The sequence below is a fragment of the Salvelinus sp. IW2-2015 genome, linkage group LG11 (assembly GCF_002910315.2).
Source record: "Salvelinus sp. IW2-2015 linkage group LG11, ASM291031v2, whole genome shotgun sequence".
Lineage (NCBI taxonomy): Eukaryota > Metazoa > Chordata > Actinopteri > Salmoniformes > Salmonidae > Salvelinus > Salvelinus sp. IW2-2015.
The window spans coordinates 31,465,711-31,484,857 of record NC_036851.1 but is presented as its reverse complement, the minus strand read 5'-3'; the positions used below and the strand labels follow the sequence as shown (position 1 = coordinate 31,484,857).

Genomic DNA, 19,147 nt, shown 5'->3' with positions numbered 1-19,147 from the left:
AAAAATATTTGATATCTTTTATTGTTTCATACCGTTTCTGGTGTAGCTATCTCAGCCTCTGGAAGTCTTGAGTTTTTGTTTTCTCCTTTGTTTAGCTCCTCTCTACACCCAGACTGGTTCTATTTATACAGTGAGCTCCGAACGTATTGGAACAGTGACACATGTTGTTTTAGCTCTGTACTTCAACACAATGACTGAGGTTAAAGTGTAGACTGTCAGCTTTAATTTAAGGGTATTTTCATCCATATCGGGTCAACCAGTTATAAATTACAGCACCTTTTGTACATAGTCTCCCCCCCCCCCCCCCAAGTATTGGGACAAATTCACTTCTGTATTAAAGTAATCAAGTTTTAGCATTTGGTCCCATATTCCTAGTGCTCAATGATTACGTCAAGCTTGTGACTCTAAACATGCTGGATGCGTTTGCTGTTTTGCTAGTTTCAGATTATTTTGTGCCCAATACATTATTTATCCATTTATATTGTCATTTTGGAGTCACTTTTATTATAAAYAAGAATAGAATGTTTCTAAAGACTTCTATATTAATGCGGATGCTACCATGATAACAGATTGACCTGAAGAAGCGCAGAATAATGAGTGAAAGTTAGACTCACAAATATATCATACCCCCACCAAAAATGAAAACCTCCCCTGTTATTGTAATGGTGGGAGATTAGCATGTCTTGCGGGTATTATATTTGTGCGTCTAACTTTGGGACCAAATATGAAACTTTTTACTACTTTATACACAAGTGAATTTGTCCCAAATACTTATGGTCCCCTAAAATGGGGAGGACTAGGTACAAAAAGTGCTGTAATTTCTAAACGGTTCACCCTAATATAGAAGAAAATGCCCGTAAAATAAAGTGGACCGTCTGCACTTTAACCTCATAGTCATTGTATTATTTCAAATCCAAAGTGTTGGAGTACAGAGCCAAAACAACAAATGAGCTCACTATGTATTTTCTAAATGTCTGATAGTGGATTTTCCTGACTCAGGCTCGGTTCTGTTCCCAGGCGGGGTTGCTTGGCTGTGAGGCTGTTCTCTCAAGTATGGCCCTGATGCAGGCCAGCTCCATGGCCGGTCCGCCCAAGAAGATGATGGCTCCGCTCGGACATGGACCACCACCCCAGAGGGATGGCCCAGACCGCGGTCCTCAGAGCCACATGATCCTGCCATCTGGAATGAGCTGTCCACCCCTGGTTAGGAGGCGCCGGGGCACTGCAGAGGGGGGGGGGGGGGACTTTGTTGTTTGTCATTGTCACTTGCTGAAAGAACAACAAATTAGAAATTGACATATTTCTCATTGGCTAGGTCTCAGCAGTAACTTGCATTTATGTAGGTCAAGCACTTTCTTACTATGGGCTGCAAATATACCAAAATTATGTCTTCAGTAATGATTTAAAGAGACTGCCAGATATGTACAGCAATTGAAAAGTAGGCATGAAGGGAGGTTACCTTCTGTCTTTTGACAAAGCTTTTATTATTTTTTACTGTTCATTATTATTAGTTTCCCAGCATAATCCCATAAAGGATTCAAAAAAATCCTGTCCTTCACGTTTTATTTTATTTAGAAAGCAAGGAATATATTCTTTCTTGTTTTATTTCTGTACGGTAATTCCTATTTGTACGTTTCAGGCTATCAAAAAAAAATCCAGTCAGGTTGACTCAAAGCCCTCTCTCCCTCTTGTCTGTGCACCCCAGCTTATCCGGAAGGAGGGCGACTTCCACACCCCCCGCCTGCTGGACGAGAAGGAAATGAGGGCCAACGAAGACATGCAGCTGAAAAAGAAGAACAGGAAGTCAGGAACGCCCTGTAAAGTGAGAGAGCAAGACGGGAGGGGAGGGAAGGTCAGTGCCTCTGAATTTTTAAAGCAAAATGGACTCTTTTCTGTGTTTCGGAGGGATTGTGTTATAAAAACAGACTGAAAGTGTGTTTGTGTGCACGTCTGTGGGCATTTGGTTCTATGTGTATAAGACTGACTTTTGTCTCTAGCTGAGTTGTTGCCTTTGAGTGCACATATTTTGTTTGTGTGGGGAGAGGAGTGGAGAGGAGATAGGGGGGAGGGGAACACAACTGTGTGAGAGAGGGGGAGCAGTAACATATGGGGATGGGAGGGGTTAACCCGTCTCTAGGTTTTGAGTACTTTGTCATTTAAATGGTCAACTCTTAAATAAAATAAAAATTGTAAGGAGCTAGAAATAATCTATTACCTTTTTAACCAGGACTATTTGGACAGTACTAGCTTTCTCATACTGAATAAACCAATTAATCATATGTTTCCTTCTATACAAAAGTGAAGTCATACTTGTAGTGATGATTTAGGAGATGTGTATCTTTGAGTTTTTGTCTGTGTGGTGTATTTAGGCCTACAATTTGTTTTTGACGAGCCTCTATTCTGTCCTATCCTGCATAGGTGGTTGTTGTGGATGAGAATGGTAACTGTCCAATATCTAAAGTGCAGAAAAACTTCATCTGCAATCACTGTTATGGTGCATTTAGGAGTGGATATCACCTGAAGAGACACATCCTCATTCATACAGGTATGTGTCAAGACCACAATGGCCAGTAAAATTCTGGAGGTTCTCCATTACCAGTTAGGGAGATGTTTAAAATGCCTGGCTAATACAGTTATAAAATACATAAGGCCAGCAGAAACACCAGTTTGGATTAAGTGACTGGTGTTTTTAAGAATGAGATGGCCTCCTTGTCTAGTGTCAGATTTTCATTCACCGTTTTTGGTGTTCTCTGTGGGGACCTTTCACTAAAACTGGTACTCTTCGATTTAGGGGAGAAGCCGTACGCTTGTGGCATATGTGACATGAGATTTATTCAGCGTTACCACCTGGAGAGACACAGCCTGATTCACACGGGTATGCGTCCTCTTACCATACCCATCTCTATCTAAACAGGCTACATCTGTAGTGCTGCACTGGAGCCCCAGTATACAGGGTTTTCAGTGTTTGTCATTTGGACAGTAATTTCCAGCAAAGCTCACACTTCCTTTCACCTCAACTATATGAAGGAGAGGGGTTATCATCACAAATGTTCAAATGGTTCCCTCAACACCAGTGAGAGTACAAATGAAAGGTCTGCTTGGTACAAATGTTTATAGATTGTGCAGCCTTCTGTGGTCAAAGGTCCCAGTTTTAGGACAATGTTGCTTTATATAGGTGAAGGTGTTGCAAGTTACCAGTAGCTTTTTGTTTGCAATATGAGATTTTGAATAGAATTTACAGCATGGATATCAAGAAACTATGATTTTCTGAGATAAAGTAATATTGGTAAGTAAACTATTTGTCGAGTGGCCTGCAGCATCTCCTATATTGGAAAAGTAAACTATGCTTTCCAAGTTTGCATTATATAACGTATAGCCTACATCAGTGGTTCCAAAACTTTTTATAGTCCCGTACCCCTTCAAACATTCAACCTCCAGCTGCGTACCCCCTCTAGCACCAGGGTCAGCGCACTCTCAAATGTTTTTTTGCCATCATTGTAAGCCTGCCACACACACACACACACACACACACACATTTATTAAACATAAGAATGAGTGAGTGTTTTTGTCACAACCCGGCTCGTGGGAAGTGACAAAGAGCTCTTATAGGACCAGGGCACAAATAATAATAATCAATCATTTTGCTTTTAACTATCTTACATATAAAACCTTATTTGTACATCGAAAACCTGTGGTGAGTTATTCACAATTTAATGAGAAGGGTGTTCTTGAAAGGATGCATATAACTCTGCAATTTTGGGTTGTATTGGAGAGAGTCTGTCTTAAATCCTTTTCCACACACAGTCTGTGCCTGTATTTAGTTTACATGCTAGTGAGGGCCCGAGAATCCACTCTCCCATAGGTACGTAGTTGCAAAGGGCATCAGTGTCTTAACAGTGCGATTTGCCAAGGCAGGATACTCTGAGCGCAGCCCAATCCAGAAATATGGCAGTGGCTTCTGATTTAAATAACATTTTCACAGAACCGCTTGTTGCAATTTCGATGAGGCTCTCTTGTTGAGATATCGGTAAGTGGACTGGAGGCAGGGCATGAAAGGGATAACGAATCCAGTTGTTTGTGTCAGCCGTTTCAGGAAAATACCTGCGTAATTGCGCACCCAACTTACTCAGGTGCTTCGCTGTATCACATTTGACATTGTCCGTAAGCTTGAGTTCATTTGCACACAAAAAAATCATACAATGATGGAAAGACCTGTGTGTTGTCCTTGTTAATGCAGACAGAGAAGAGCTCCAACTTCTTAATCAGTCTCAATTTTGTCCMGCACATTGAATATAGTTACAGAGATTCCCTGTAATCCTAGATTCAGATCATTCAGGCGAGAGAACATCACCCAGATAGGCCAGTCGTGTGAGAAACTCGTCATCATGCAAGCGGTCAGGGACGTTGTGGTCAGTAAAGAGAACTTTAAGCTTGTCTCTCAATTWAAAAAAGTGTCAGTACTTTGCTCCTTGATAACCAGCGCACTGCTGTATGTTGTAAAAGTGTTACATGGTCGCTGCTCATATTGCATAATGCAGAAAATACATGAGAGTTCAGTGGCCTTGCTTTAACAAAGTTAACCATTTTCACTGTAGTGTCCAAAACGTTTTTCAAGCTGTCAGGTTTTCCCTTGTCAGCAAGAGCCTTTCGGGTGGATGCTGCAGCATACCCAAGTGGCGTCGGGAGCAACTGCTTGCACGCGCGTTACCACACTATGTATGTGCGGCAGGTAGCCTAGTGGTTAGAGCGTTGGACTAGTAACCAAAAGTTTGCAAGATCGAATCCCCGAGCTGACAAGGTAAAAATCTGTTCTGCCCCTGAACAAGGCAGTTAACCCACTGTTCCTAGGCCGTCATTGAAAATACGAATTTGTTCTTAAATGACTTGCCTAGTTAAATAAAGGTAAAATAAAAAATGTCTCCCTGTCATGGCTTTTGTGCCCTCAGTACAGATACCAACACATCTTGACCACCAAAGTCCATTTGATGTCACAAAGCTGTCCAGTACTTTAAAAAATATCCTCTCCTGTTGTCCTGGTTTCCAACGTCTGTTGACTCATCCAGTTGTAACGCATATAATTCACTGGCTTGTATGCGACGCAGTAATGGTTTCAAAACATCTCCTGCCATGTCACTGAAATGTCACTGAAACAGTGTTGTTTGATGAAGGCATTGTCTGTATAGTTTTTTTGGGCCTTCTCCAGCATTGTCCCAGCCATGTCTGCGGAAGCAGAAAAAAATTAAGTCCCCCACAATAGTATGGTGCTTGCCTGTCCTAGCCACTCGGTAGCTCACCATATAAGACGCTTCTAGCCCCTTCTTATGGTATCTGTTGCTTTTATACATATCTTACTACTTGAAAGTCATCTTTATTCTCGCTCAAACTCCCGTGGCCTGTTTTTTTCAAATCGCAATGTTTTGTTTCTAACTGTCTGCGCAAGAGTGAAGGTTTCACCGATTTCAGAGAGAACCTTTGCACATATAACACACTGTGGCTGAGGAAAGGCACTACTCCAAATATATAAGTGAAACTCAAATCAATGTAGTTCTCATCATATTAGCGCCTCTGATGGTCCTGAATTAAAAATTGGTTAAATCAACAACAAAAAATCTCACCCATCAACACACAATTCCCCATAATGAGTAATGGGTGACACTACATTTTGAATTATTATATTTTTTTAAATGTGAATCACATTTTTATTTGGAGTACCCCCAATGGCATTGCGCATACCCCAGTTTGGGAATACCTGGCCTACATGATGATTATGGACAAAAAAGTGAGATTGACAAATAAAAATAAACGGCAGCCAAGAATCGATCATCATGTCATCAGAATAAGACCCTCTATTTATTGGAAAGGAGCATCAAGTTCATCAACTTGCAGTTTCACCACCCTGTGAAGTTCATCATAACTTACTTATTTCATCAAATCCCAACAATGCAGTAATCATAATTTATTTAATATGTAGCCTAATAAACTGTATGTCATCGCGTCACTCCACGTTTCCTTCAATATGATGGTTATTATATCAATATTTGCATAAAAAAGCATGTTTCCATTAGGCCTGTTATGATATTTATCTGACTTTACGTGCATAAAAAGGTAGGATGGGAACCTGGTTAGTGTCAAGTATTGTGTGTGTTCATTTGGCCATATGTTTATCCTTGTAAATCTAACCAATCTTACTCTAATTTGATTTGACAGAAATTTGCAATTGGTATAAAACCTTTTTTCATTCTGTGCAGATTGAATAGCTAATATTTTTATGCTCTGTGTGTATAGGGGTGAAGCCGTACGCTTGTTCCATGTGTGACATGAGGTTTTTCCAGCGTTACCACCTGGAGAGACACAGCCTCACTCATACGGGTATGAGTCCTCTTTCCGTACCCATCTCACATAAAACAAGCGACCCATTTTACTCCTCTTTGTCATGGAGCAGCCTCTCAGTAGAAATGTATTGAGTGTAAAATAAATATGTATTTCTTACATGACAGTCTGCCAGCCTCAGGAGCTCACGATGAGACAAATCTTTATGCTAGGACAAAAATTGTGGCATTCATATACACTACATGGCCAAAAGTATGTGGACACCCATTAAAATTAGAGGATTATACTATTTCAGCCACACTCGTTACTGACAAGTGTATAAAATCCAGCACACAGCCATGGAATCTCCATAGACAAACATTGACAGTAGAATGACCATTACTGAAGAGCTCGGTGACGTTCAACGTGGCATCGTTATAGGATGCCACCTGTCCAACAAGGAAGTTTGTCAAATTCCTGCCCTTCTAGAGCTGTCCCGGTCAACTGTAAGTACTTTTTTTGTCAAGTGGAAACGTCTAGGCGCAACAATGGCTCAGCCGTGAAGTGCTAGGCCATACAAGCTCACAGAACAAAACCGAAGAGTGCTGAAGCGCGTAGCGTGCAACAATCGTCTGTCCTTAGTTGCAACACTCACTATCGAGTTCCAAACTGCCTCTGGAAGCAACGTCAGCACAAGAACTGTTAGTCGGGAGCTTCATGAAATGGTTTTCCATCACCGAGCAGCTGCACACAAGCCTAAAATCAACATGCGCAATGCCAAGTGTCGGCTGAAGTGGTGTAAAGCTCGCCGCCGTTGGACTGGAGCAGTGGAAACGCCTTCTCTGGAGTGATGAATCACTCTTCACCATCTGACAGTCCGACAGATGAATCTGGGTTTGGAGGATGCCAGGAGAAGGCTACCTGCCCGACTGCATAGTGCCAACTGTAAAGTTTGGTGGAGGAGGAATAATGGTCCGGGGCTGTTTTTCATGGTTCGGGCTAGGCCCCATAGTTCCAGTGAAAGGAAATCTTAATGCAATCGCATACAATGACATTCTAGACGATTCTGTGCTTCCAACTTTGTGGCAACAGTTTGGGGAAGGTTGTTTCCTGTTTCAGCATGACAATGCCCCCATCAAAAAATGAGGTCCATACAGAAATGGTTCGTTGAGATTGGTGTGGAAGAACTTGACTGGTCTGCACAGAGCCCTGACCTCAACCCCATCGAACACCTTTGGGATGAATTGGAACGCAGACTGCCAGCCAGGCTTAATCGCCCRACATCCGTGCCCGACCTCACTAATGCTATTGTGGCTGAATGCTGCGGGGACTTGCTTCCAATGTTCCAACGTCTAGTGGAAATCCTTCCCAGAAGAGTGGAGGCTGTTATAGCAGCAAAGGGGGAGCAACTCTATATATTAATGCCCATGATTTTGGAATGAGATGTTCGACAAGCAGGTTTCCACGTACTTTTGGCCATGTATTGTGGGTAGAAATGCAGACATACTATATAGTTATATGTATTTGACCATTCTGACACTTAAAATGTTTGAAACTATTAGACTTACAGTGGGTCAAAAAAGTATTTAGTCAGCCACCAATTGTGCAAGTTCTCCCACTTAAAAAGATGAGAGAGGCCTGTAATTTTCATCATAGGTACACTTCAACTATGACAGACAAAATGAGAAAAAAAAATCCAGATAATCACATTGTGGAAAATAAGTATTTGGTCACCTACAAACAAGCAAGATTTCTGGCTCACAGACCTGTAACTTCTTCTTTAAGAGCTTCCTCTGTCCTCCACTCGTTACCTGTATTAATGGCACCTGTTTGAACTTGTTATCAGTATAAAAGACACCTGTCCACAACCTCAAACAGTCACACTCCAAACTCCACTATGGCCAAGACCAAATAGCTGTCAAAGGACACCACAAACAAATTGTAGACCTGCACCAGGCTGGGAAGACTGAATCTGCAATAGGTAAGCAGCTTGGTTTGAAGAAATCAACTGTGGGAGCAATTATTAGGAAATGGAAGACATACAAGACCACTGATAATCTCCCTCGATCTGGGGCTCCACGCAAGATCTCACCCCGTGGGGTCAAAATGATCACAAGAACGGTGAGCAAAAATCTCAGAACCACACGGGGGGACCTAGTGAATGACCTGCAGAGAGCTGGGACCAAAGTAACAAAGCCTACCATCAGTAACACACTACGCCGCCAGAGACTCAAATCCTGCAGTGCCAGACGTGTCCCCCTGCTTAAGCCAGTACATGTCCAGGCCCGTCTGAAGTGTGCTAGAGAGCATTTGGATGATCCAGAAGAAGATTGGGAGAATGTCATATGGTCAGATGAAACCAAAAATAAACTTTTTGGTAAAAACTCAACTCGTCGTGTTTGGATGACAAAGAATGCTGAGTTACATCCAAAGAACACCATACCTACTGTGAAGCATGGGGGTGGAAACATCATGCTTTGGGGCTGTTTTTCTGCAAAGGGACCAGGACGACTGATCCGTGTAAAGGAAAGAATGAATGGGGCCATGTATCGTGAGATTTTGAGTGAAAACCTCCTTCCATCAGCAAGGGCATTGAAGATGAAACGTGGCTGGGTCTTTCAGCATGACAATGATCCCAAACACACCTCCCGGGCAACGAAGAAGTGGCTTTGTAAGAAGCATTTCAAGGTCCTGGTGTGGCCTAGCCAGTCTCCAGATCTCAACCCCATAGAAAATCTTTGGAGGGAGTTGAAAGTCTGTGTTGCCCAGCAACAGCCCCAAAACATCACTGCTCTAGAGGAGATCTGCATGGAGGAATGGGCCAAAATACCAGCAACAATGTGTGAAAACCTTGTGGAGACTTACAGAAAACATTTGACCTCTGTCATTGCCAACAAAGGGTATATAACAAAGTATTGAGATAAACTTTTGTTATTGACCAAATACTTATTTTCCATCATAATCTGCAAATAAATCCATAAAAAATCCTACAATGTGAGTTTCTGGATTTTTTTTCTTATCATTTTGTCTGTCATAGTTGAAGTGTACCTATGATGAAAATTACAGGCCTCATCTTTTTAAGTGGGAGAACTTGCACAATTGGTGGCTGACTAAATACTTTTTTGCCCCACTGTATGTGGAAAAGGTCTATCTCTTGCCCACAGAGGGAATGGTGTCTCACTCTCTATCGATGTCTAAGCCTTGTACATGATTTACTGGTAGTTGTTCATGGCTAGTTAGCTCAAATGTAATTGATAATGGCTTGAAGTTGGTACAGAATGTGGCTGATTATTTTTGAAGTTTTGTAGATAAAAACAAGTTCTTAGCCAAATAACTTATTTTGATGTGAGCGTTAACTTCCTAATTTATAGCTAACGTTTTTGTGGTAGAATCCTGACGTTTGTTGCTATTGAACCCAAATTGACCTTTGGCTTTTGTTAATTGAACTTGATTGGGCATAATAACATTTTGTTTTTACCTTAAATGCATGCTTGATTGTTTGTCTCTAAAGGTTAAGACTTAATCAGGAAGTAATTGCTCACTAAAGCAACAAACATTTACACCTCTAGTAATGTACCTAATCAGTCCTCACATTTTAATGAAATGTATGCTTGTAGTTTGGGATTTGGGAATTGGTGTGTGTTCCACTTTATATAATAAGAGCACTAGCTAATATATTGATACTCTGCGTGTGTGTATAGGGGTGAAGCCGTATGCATGCAACATGTGTGACATGAGGTTCTTCCAGCGTTACCACCTGGCGAGACACAGCCTCACTCATACGGGTAGGCGCCACCTCACCATAGCCCTCATAGAGTAACATTGTAGTGCTAACCAGGTTTCCCCAATGAAGTGAGTTAACAATCAGTACCAGTCAAAAGTTTGGACCCCTACTCATTCAAGGTTTTTCCTTAATTGTATTATTTTCTACATTGTAGAATAATCTTTTTTGGTTACTACATGATTCCATGTGTGTTATTTCACAGTTTTTATGTCTTCACTATTATTTTACAATGTTGAAATAAAGAAAAACCCTGGAATGAGTAGGTGGGTCCAAACCTTTGACTGGTACTTTACATGACCATAAACTCAAGTTTGGGTATAATATTTTTTATCTTGTTAATCTCAGGCGCGTTGTACAATACTTCATGATTTTAAATCAATCTCCATGTATTTGTCAAATTGTATTAAGTGTCTTCAGATAGAGTTTTCAGATAGAGTTCACACTATTATCATGCTAGAAAAGTATATTCTCTTACAAGGCTTGACATCAGTGACAACTTGGTGGATTTTTTTTTAAAACAAGATGTTGGCGGCTAGCTAAAATATTAATGTTCTTTGTGTATAGGGGTGAAGCCATACGCTTGCAACATGTGTGACATGAGGTTCTTCCAGCGTTACCACCTGGCGAGACACAGCCTCACTCATACGGGTATGAGTCCGCACACCATGCCCTTTTTTATTTTTTTACAATGGGCTGGAAACACTGATGTTGCACCAATTCACAGGTTCCTTATGTTCATGCGTACACTGGCGTGTAGCCTCAACAAACTAAAGTTTAAGAACCGCTAAACAATTTGTGGCTTTCAGTTAATATCTATGGATTCACTGGATTAGTATCTTGGCAATATCATTGCATCGTTGTAAATTGCCCAACCAACCCTTTAGTGAGAGTGCATTAATTAGCTATATTTCTATACTGAAATGACTGAGGTATGCTCGTAATTTGTTTTAGATTACTTTATAGCCATTTAAATATTTTGAATGTATATCAACTGTGTTGAACACTTATGTCAGTGCAAGTTTGCATGGCTGTGACGTTTAATTCCTGCCAATGTTCTGGCATGTCTGGCTTTCTTTGAGTGTGTAAAGGACTCTAGTTTATCAAAGGGCAAGATGCAGACTTTTCTAAAGTTGGTGTTCTGTGTGTGTATAGGGGTGTATTGACTGGTGCTCTGTGTGTGTATAGGGGTGAAGCCGTACGCTTGTTCCATGTGTGACATGAGGTTTTTCCAGCGTTACCACCTGGCAAGACACAGCCTCAAACATACGGGTATGGGTCCTCTCACCTTACCCATCTCACATATGTTGGCTACAAATGGAGACCAAGAAGTTGTTTATAGAAGTTCTTTGGGCAAGTTGCACCGCTGCCACTACTTTAAAGCCTCTATCTTTACTAAGCCACTGAGTTCCAACTTTTTTTTATACATATATTGGTGTCTGGCACAATACAAACCCAGTTAACACATGTTCTTAAAACAAGCCTTTCTATATTCACATGACTGGTGCAGGTACACTCTTGGTTTAGATTTATTCTAAGGTTTGGTGTTCTGTGTGTGTATAGGGGTGTATTGACTGGTGCTCTGTGTGTGTATAGGGGTGAAGCCGTACGCTTGTTCCATGTGTGACATGAGGTTCTACCAGCGTTACCACCTGGCGAGACACGGCCTCACTCATACGGGTATGAGTCTCATTTACCATCTTACTCTCAGTACTTTACTGGAGCTGCTGATGCAAAATGATTCAGTTATGAATATTTTTATGGTTAGACTACTAAGTTAGACAGAAAATTCATTGTTGAATGTCCTTGTGTTGGTAAACCCTTACCCTTCTCAATCTCAGTGAATGGAATAAAGAGGCTTTGTTGGAAACTACTGTCCACTAAAAAGAAAAATCCTCATGTTATCAAATATTAGAGTGATGTCATTATGTATTAAGAATGTATTTTTCCACTTAAAAAAAAAAAAAACATTTTTGGGTCAGTGATCTTGATTTTGAGTTCCTCATAATTGACTATTTGTAACAAGGGGAGAGATTATGACCAGATGACATTGTTTTTTAACTTTAGAGAAAATCATTGTATGATATGAGGAATGTAATTTCTAGTACCCTTAAGGGTAAGGACACTCTTTATCGAAGTATGGTTTTTCATTGTAAGTGATTGTTTATACTATTTAAGTTGTAAAGCAGGAAATCGAGCATGCAAATGTATAGAATAAAACTGCAACAGAAAGATGGCTAATATTTGTATGCTCTGTGTGTTTAGGAGTGAAGCCGTACGCTTGTTCCATGTGCGACATGAGGTTTATTCAGCGTTATCAACTGGAGAGACACAGCCTCACTCATACGGGTATGTGACCTCACTTTGAATCCCTCCCTCTCGCTTCAATCTGGCCTCAGATGCCATGCATGAGCCCCACTGCATTGTGGTTAAATGAGTCGCCCCCCATGTGATGTTGGGGTATAATACAATTTAATTGATAGTTATGGCTGCATCCAACTCAAATTTTTATTGTTAAAGGCATTTTATTTAGAAATTAGACTGCATTTATGCTTAGCCATGTTTCCTTTCAGAACAGGTTTTCTGAGAGAAAGATGTTGAATATTGTTCTACATAGGCCAAAGATTTCCAAGTTAACCAGTTTAGAGGACTATGATGGATTCTTCTCCAACCCTCAAATCATTGCACAGCATTAGTTAACCAGCATCATATCATGTTTAGAAATTAGTCTTGTTAGTGAAATGAACCCATTTAATCAAGCCCCAGGTCTGATATAAAATCTTTAAACCCCCATGTTGGAGTTGAGCTAGGGTCTGGCTAAGAGCCAAAACTTTAGGCTKGCTACATCGGCCTTTCCAAAAATGTCCAATGGAAGCCATCTTTGATGTAGGGCTGGGCGGTATACCGTATTTGACAATATTACCGGTATTGATGCACGGACCTGTTTGGGTTTTTACTTTACCTAATATAACAATTTTTCTAAGTTTGGTTTGTTAAATGTAATACGCAACTCCCAGCGCGTTTACAACGTTTTGCTACTTTAGTCGTCTTTCTCCCTCCTGCTGCACTACGCTTTCCACACTAAGCACTGCCCCCTGTCACTCGAGAGGGTAGCTGCTCGACCACGGAGTCACAAGCACTTTCTTGCCGTTCACTCAGCACTGCAGTCTGCATGGTTAAATAGATGAAACAAGATGTTGGTGACATTCTGCTTTCCACAAGCGTTCTCTAATTTCACTTAGTAGTTTGCTGACAGTAAGATAAACAAACTGTCTGCTAGTTTGTCTTTTCATAGCAAGTTGTGGCTAAAATAAATCTTGTTAGCCGCTAATACTAATTTAGCTGGCGAGCTAGCTTGCTAAATGTACTAAGAGTCAGTACAAATGTAGCCATCTAATACAGCATGGTACCAGTGCTGGTGTAGGCCTAGATAAGCATGTTTTGAACAACCTATATCTTTTAAATCGGAGAGGAAAAGGTAAAGCATGAATATGTTGGCTAAGCTACATAATTGAAGAAAACAACATGTAATGTAACATCTAATTAGGGTCAACTGGAAACACTGACTAGTACTTTGGTTCTTACCCTGTTAATAATTCCTCCCTGGTTTATTCATTCTTTGTCATGTTAAACAACAATGTATTCAAGGTGCTGCCCACTATATTCTAACTATATAATTAGAACATTCATTCTATTTCCATGATTCCAACAGTTCACCAATTAACTAGGCTTTGTTTGTTTTTTGCCCATATCACGCAGCACTGCATGGCACAGTGTGGAAATTATAACAGAAATGGAGAAAAAAAAWTGTTGGATTCAAACATATAAAACAATAAGAATAGCGAAAAGCCCATTGAAATCACATATGCTTTTTCACCCTAGGGTCATGAACTATACTGAACAAAAATATAAACGCAACATACAACAATTTTACTGAGTTAGGGTTAGGAAATATAAGGAAATCAGTCAATTGAAATGAATTCATTAGGCCCTAATCTATGGATTTCACATGACTGGGGAGGGGTGCAGCCATGGGTGTGCCTGGGAAGGCATAGGCCCACCCACTGGGGAGCCATGCCCAGTTCTTCCCTACAAAAGGGCTTTATTACAGACAAATACTGTCTAGCTGTCTAGGTGGCTGGTCTCGGAAGATCCTTCAGGTAAAGAAACCAGGTATAGGTCCTGGGCTGGAGTGGTTACACGTGGTCTGCGGTTGTGAAGCCATTGGACGTACTGCCAAATTCTCTGATACGACGTTAGAAGCGGCTTATGGTACAGAAATGAACATTGGAATTCTCTGGTGGACATTCCTGCCGTCAGTATGCCAATTGCACACTCCCTCATCTTGACACTTGTGACAACTGCACAATTTAGAATGGCCTTTTATTGTCCCCAGCACAAGGTGCACCTGGTTTATGATTATGCTCTTTAAATCAGCTTCTTGATATGCCACACCTGTCAGGTGGATGGATTATCTTGGCAAAGGAGAAATTCTCACTAACAGGGATGTAAACAAATTTGTGCACAAAATTTGGGAGAAAATAAGCTTTTTGTACATATGGAACATTTCTGGGATATTTTATTTTAGCTTATGAAACATGGGACCAACTTTTTTAATTTAATTATTATAATTTTTTTGCCCCTTTTTCTCCCCAATTTCATTGTATCCAATTGTTAGTAGTTACTGTCTTGTCTCATCGCTACAACTCCCGTACGGGCTCGGGAGAGACAAAGGTCGAGAGCCATGCGTCCTCTGAAACACAACCCAACCAAGCCACACTGCTTCTTAAAACAGCGCGCATCCAACCCGGAAGCCAGCCGCACCAATGTGTCGGAGGAAACACCGTACACCTAGCGACCTGGTCAGCGTGCACTGCGCCCGGCCCGCCGCAGGAGTCGCTAGTGCGCGATGAGACAAGGATATCCCTACCGGCCAAACCCTCCCTAACCCGGACGACGCTAGGCCAATTGTGCGTCGCCCCATGGACCTCCCGGTCGCGGCCGGCTGCGACAGAGCCTGGGCTCGAACCCAGAGTCTCTGGTTGCACAGCTAGCACTGCGATGCAGTGCCCTAGACCACTACGCCACCCGGGAGGCCGGGACCAACATTTTACATGTTGAATTTTATATTTTTGTTCAGTGTAGGTACTCATAAAACATTTAGAATTGTTATTATTCAAAACTTTAAATGCCGTCATGTGAAAAATATATGATATTTTGGCCATATCGCCCAGCCCTACTTTGATGGATTTCAGGATTGTAGCATGAGAATCGGACGGCTTCAGGAGTTTGAGACGTCACAATAGCATGGCAAAAATCACATGGTTGTGTGAATGTGTGTGATGTTTAAATATGTACCAACTGCCTAAAATTTTCACATCTAATGTTCATATGAACAGCATGACTTGAAGCCATGTGTCCACCAGTATTTTCACCCAAAATTCTAACCTGACTCGGAAATTGCAATTGTTATTAGCTAAACCATTGGCAGCGAGTAGCCACACTTAGGCTACAACAGTTGTTTTGTAGTGTATTATTGCAGTGTATTAGGGCACTACCTTTCTTAGCATTACCCTTTGAACATAGAAACGGCCCAATATGGCCTACTCATTGGGCACTGAAATCGTGTCCCAATTGGATTAGTAGATTGCACCTTTCTGACCAACCACTGAAACCAGATTTTCTGTCAAAGTAAATTGTCTGGTGAACAAGACCAAAACTTTGCTAAGCTTATTGAGCTACAGTAAAGTTAAGATCGATTATTTTTGGCAGTTGACATTTTTTATACTGAAGTTGGTGCTCTGTGTGTATAGGGGTGAAGCCATTTGGTTGCACCATGTGTGACAAGAGGTTCTTCCAGCGCTACCACCTGGCAAGACACAGCCTCACTCATATGGGTATGCACCTGCTCACTGTATCCCTGTAATTGAACCCTAGTATACAGGGTTGGCAGGTTTTATGCACAAAAAAAGATGAGCACAATTTTATTTGCAGGTTTGATATGAAAGTCCATAATAAAATTTCCCTTAAGGATGAGAAGGGTTAGTTTTGCCACCAGGTGACATCATCAGCTCATGTGATGTGTTGTGGACAAAAGCTTTGAAAAACACATTTAAAAATATCACTTCATTGGGGGAAACATTTTTTAAGATTTCTTAATCGCGAGTACATTATGGCATGTATAGTGGTAAACTACCAATCAATTTAACATCCAAGTATATTCATACCTAAACCTAAAATTCGAGGCTYTGAAATGATGTATTGATGCTCTGTGGGTTTAGGTGTGAAACCTTACGCTTGCACCCTGTGTAACATGAGGTTTGTTCAGCGCTACCACCTGACAAGACACAGCCTCAAACATACGGGTACAGTCCGCTCACCGTACCTATCACACATACAAGCTAGTATAGGATGTTAGTAAAAAGGCACACGTTCAATAAAGATGTAAGACTTTGCAAAAATAGCAGTTGATTTGATCAGTTATTTATGATAAATTAGTTAAAGGTTAAATAAAAAGTACAATATATTTAATTTTCTAGACATGCTGGAGTAGTGATGACTAAAGACTGGCATTTCTATACATAATGATTGTGATTTGCAGTCCTTTACAAGTTAACTCCTTTGATCAAAACTGTAATATTGCATCATTGCTATGTTGTACTTGCGAAGTTCCCAGTAGCACTAGGTCATAAACTGCCACTAAAACCCCTTTCTTTTCGCAACTTTGTAAATTGAGCACTTTAAGAAAGCCTTGAACTACCAGCAGATAATGTCATCGGTTCATCTACTGTGTTGTATCATTAAGTGCAATTTCCTTCATTCTGAAGTCTGTGGATGGACGCCTTGTAAATTGTGGTTCATCATAAACTAATTATGTTTCATTGGCCAATCCTACATTTGCTCACCATACCAACACCTTTTTGATTAACCCCCAAAACCGCAAGCTTTTGAGTTGGTAGTGTAATCAGATTCTTCAGGATGAATAGCAAGGAAGCCATCGCATGGATCAACATCAGGGTTTTATAAGCTATCAATTTATGATAATGTATATGCCTGAACTTAATATTGGAACACTTCAATTTATGAAGAGTGCGGCATAAAATAATAATGTTCTGTGTGTATAGGGGTGAAGCCGTACGCTTGCACCATGTGTGACAAGAGGTTTTTCCAGCGAGACCACCTGCGGAGACACAGCGTCACTCATATGGGTATGGGTCCCTTCACCGTACCCATGTCATTAATCCACACCTGAACCCTAGTATACAGGGTTGGAAGGGTTTAGCCTATATGCTATCTACTGCGTGAATCAAGGATGGCCAAGAATTTGTTTATGATGAAATAACATTTTAGATTGTTGGATAAATCATGGTTCTAGGGATGTTAAAGGGGGCTACCAACTGAAAACCTTAAATTCTGCTGTTTGAAAGCATGTTGATAAGAATGTTGCACTATTGATGAATTGTTGATGGTACTGAATGTGGTGTAGTTTATGATATTAGATCATGAACTTCTTATCCAAGTGCAATTTCTTACATTCTCAGCTCCGTGGATGGACGCCTTGTAAAATTGTCTCATCCTAATCGAATTATGTTTAATTGGCCATCCTTAATTTGCGCACCTTTTTTGATAGACCCCAAAAATGCAAGCTATTGAGGTGGTAGTGAAATCGTATTCTTCAGGGTGAATACCCTGGAAGTTATGGTGCGTTCGAGTGCTGTTGGAAATCCGAAAATATGAGGTCCGGACTCTGAAATAACCACTTGAACGACACTCCAAATTGTTAGAGGTGGGAAACTTGGGCCCCAAATGTTTTGTTTTAGACCAAAATATGGTAAAACAAAGCCATTTACAATGTAGCTAGTTTGACACATTGTTAATGTAAGCAAGCCAGCAACATTAGTTCTTCGCCATCTAGCTTAAATCTCATTGTTGAAGAATTGTGAGCGCCAACTTCAATAGCACTTGAACGCACTCATGTCATAACGACGACTTCACAAACTGGGAAATACGAGATTCTGAGGACCAGTCAAACACACCACCATTGACATCAGTGGTTTATCAAAATCTATTTAGTATACATGTATATGCCTAAGCTTAATTTTGGAAGACCTCAGTCAATGGAGAGTGAGACATAAAAACATTTTGTATTTTCTGTGTGTACAGCGGTGAAGCCGTTCGCTTGCACCATGTGTGACAAGAGGTTTTTTCAGCGCCACCACCTGCAGAGACACAGCATCACTCATATGGGTATGGGTCCGCTCACCGTACCCATGTCTTTAAGATCAGGGTACACCTGAACCCGAGTATACATAGTTGGTGAGGTTTAAACACTTTAATTCAATAATATTTGAATTGAGCAAGTGTTACCATAATTGGTTTTCTTGCATCTCAAAGAAACACCTTTAAAAACACTCAACCCTTCTGCTTGAAATTAGCATGTTGATAACAGTAACAGAGCTAGGTACATCTTTTTTTATCGTACTGTATTTGGTGTGAAGTTACTGGTAAAAGATCACAAACTTGTCATCAATTTCTTACATTCTACATTTTATTGGCCACCCTTAATTCTTGCACCTTGTCAACACCTTTTTGATTAAAAAAACCTCAAAACCGCACGCTATTGAGGTGGTGGAGTATTTAGATTCCTCCGGGTGAATACCCTGAAGGTTGACATCAGTGATTTTTATACGAAATCAATGTAGTATAAATGTATATGCCTGAACTTTAATATTGGAAGACTTCAATCGATGGACAGTGAGACACAAAATAATCTGCTGTTGTGTGTGTGTGTGTGTGTGTGTGTGTGTGTGTGTGTGTAGGGGTGAAGCCGTACGCTTGCACCATGTGTGACAAGAGGTTTTTTGAGCGCCACCGCCTGCGGAGACACAGCATCACTCATATGGGTATGGGTCCGCTCACCGTACCCACATCATTAAGATCAGGCTACACCTGAACCTTAGTATACATATTCTCAAAGCAGACCCTGCCCCAAGCTCAGAAGATCTGGTCTTAATATGGAACACTTCAATCGATGGAGAGTGCAGCATTAACATAATG

The 19,147-nt window shown here is 40.9% G+C and overlaps 1 protein-coding gene across 45 annotated transcripts in view; it reads left to right on the top strand.

The window, feature by feature from the left end:
• The window catches only part of LOC111970182 (zinc finger protein 740), a 39,878-nt gene that overhangs the window by 7,103 nt on the left and 13,628 nt on the right, over positions 1-19,147 (top strand). For 15 of the 45 annotated variants that reach the window (XM_023996759.2, XM_070445650.1, XM_070445648.1 and 12 more), the window contains 15 exons: positions 1,018-1,203; positions 1,706-1,852; positions 2,419-2,545; positions 2,792-2,875; positions 6,286-6,369; positions 10,011-10,094; positions 10,658-10,741; positions 11,279-11,362; positions 11,687-11,770; positions 12,356-12,439; positions 15,904-15,987; positions 16,372-16,455; positions 17,215-17,298; positions 18,254-18,337; positions 18,910-18,993. In XM_023996759.2, the coding sequence (XP_023852527.1) occupies positions 1,018-1,203; positions 1,706-1,852; positions 2,419-2,545; positions 2,792-2,875; positions 6,286-6,369; positions 10,011-10,094; positions 10,658-10,741; positions 11,279-11,362; positions 11,687-11,770; positions 12,356-12,439; positions 15,904-15,987; positions 16,372-16,455; positions 17,215-17,298; positions 18,254-18,337; positions 18,910-18,993 (1,468 nt within the window). The remainder of the gene's footprint in view (positions 1-1,017; positions 1,204-1,705; positions 1,853-2,418; positions 2,546-2,791; positions 2,876-6,285; positions 6,370-10,010; positions 10,095-10,657; positions 10,742-11,278; positions 11,363-11,686; positions 11,771-12,355; positions 12,440-15,903; positions 15,988-16,371; positions 16,456-17,214; positions 17,299-18,253; positions 18,338-18,909; positions 18,994-19,147) is intronic. The other 30 variants (XM_070445660.1, XM_070445658.1, XM_070445654.1 and 27 more) reach the window with 22 other exon arrangements.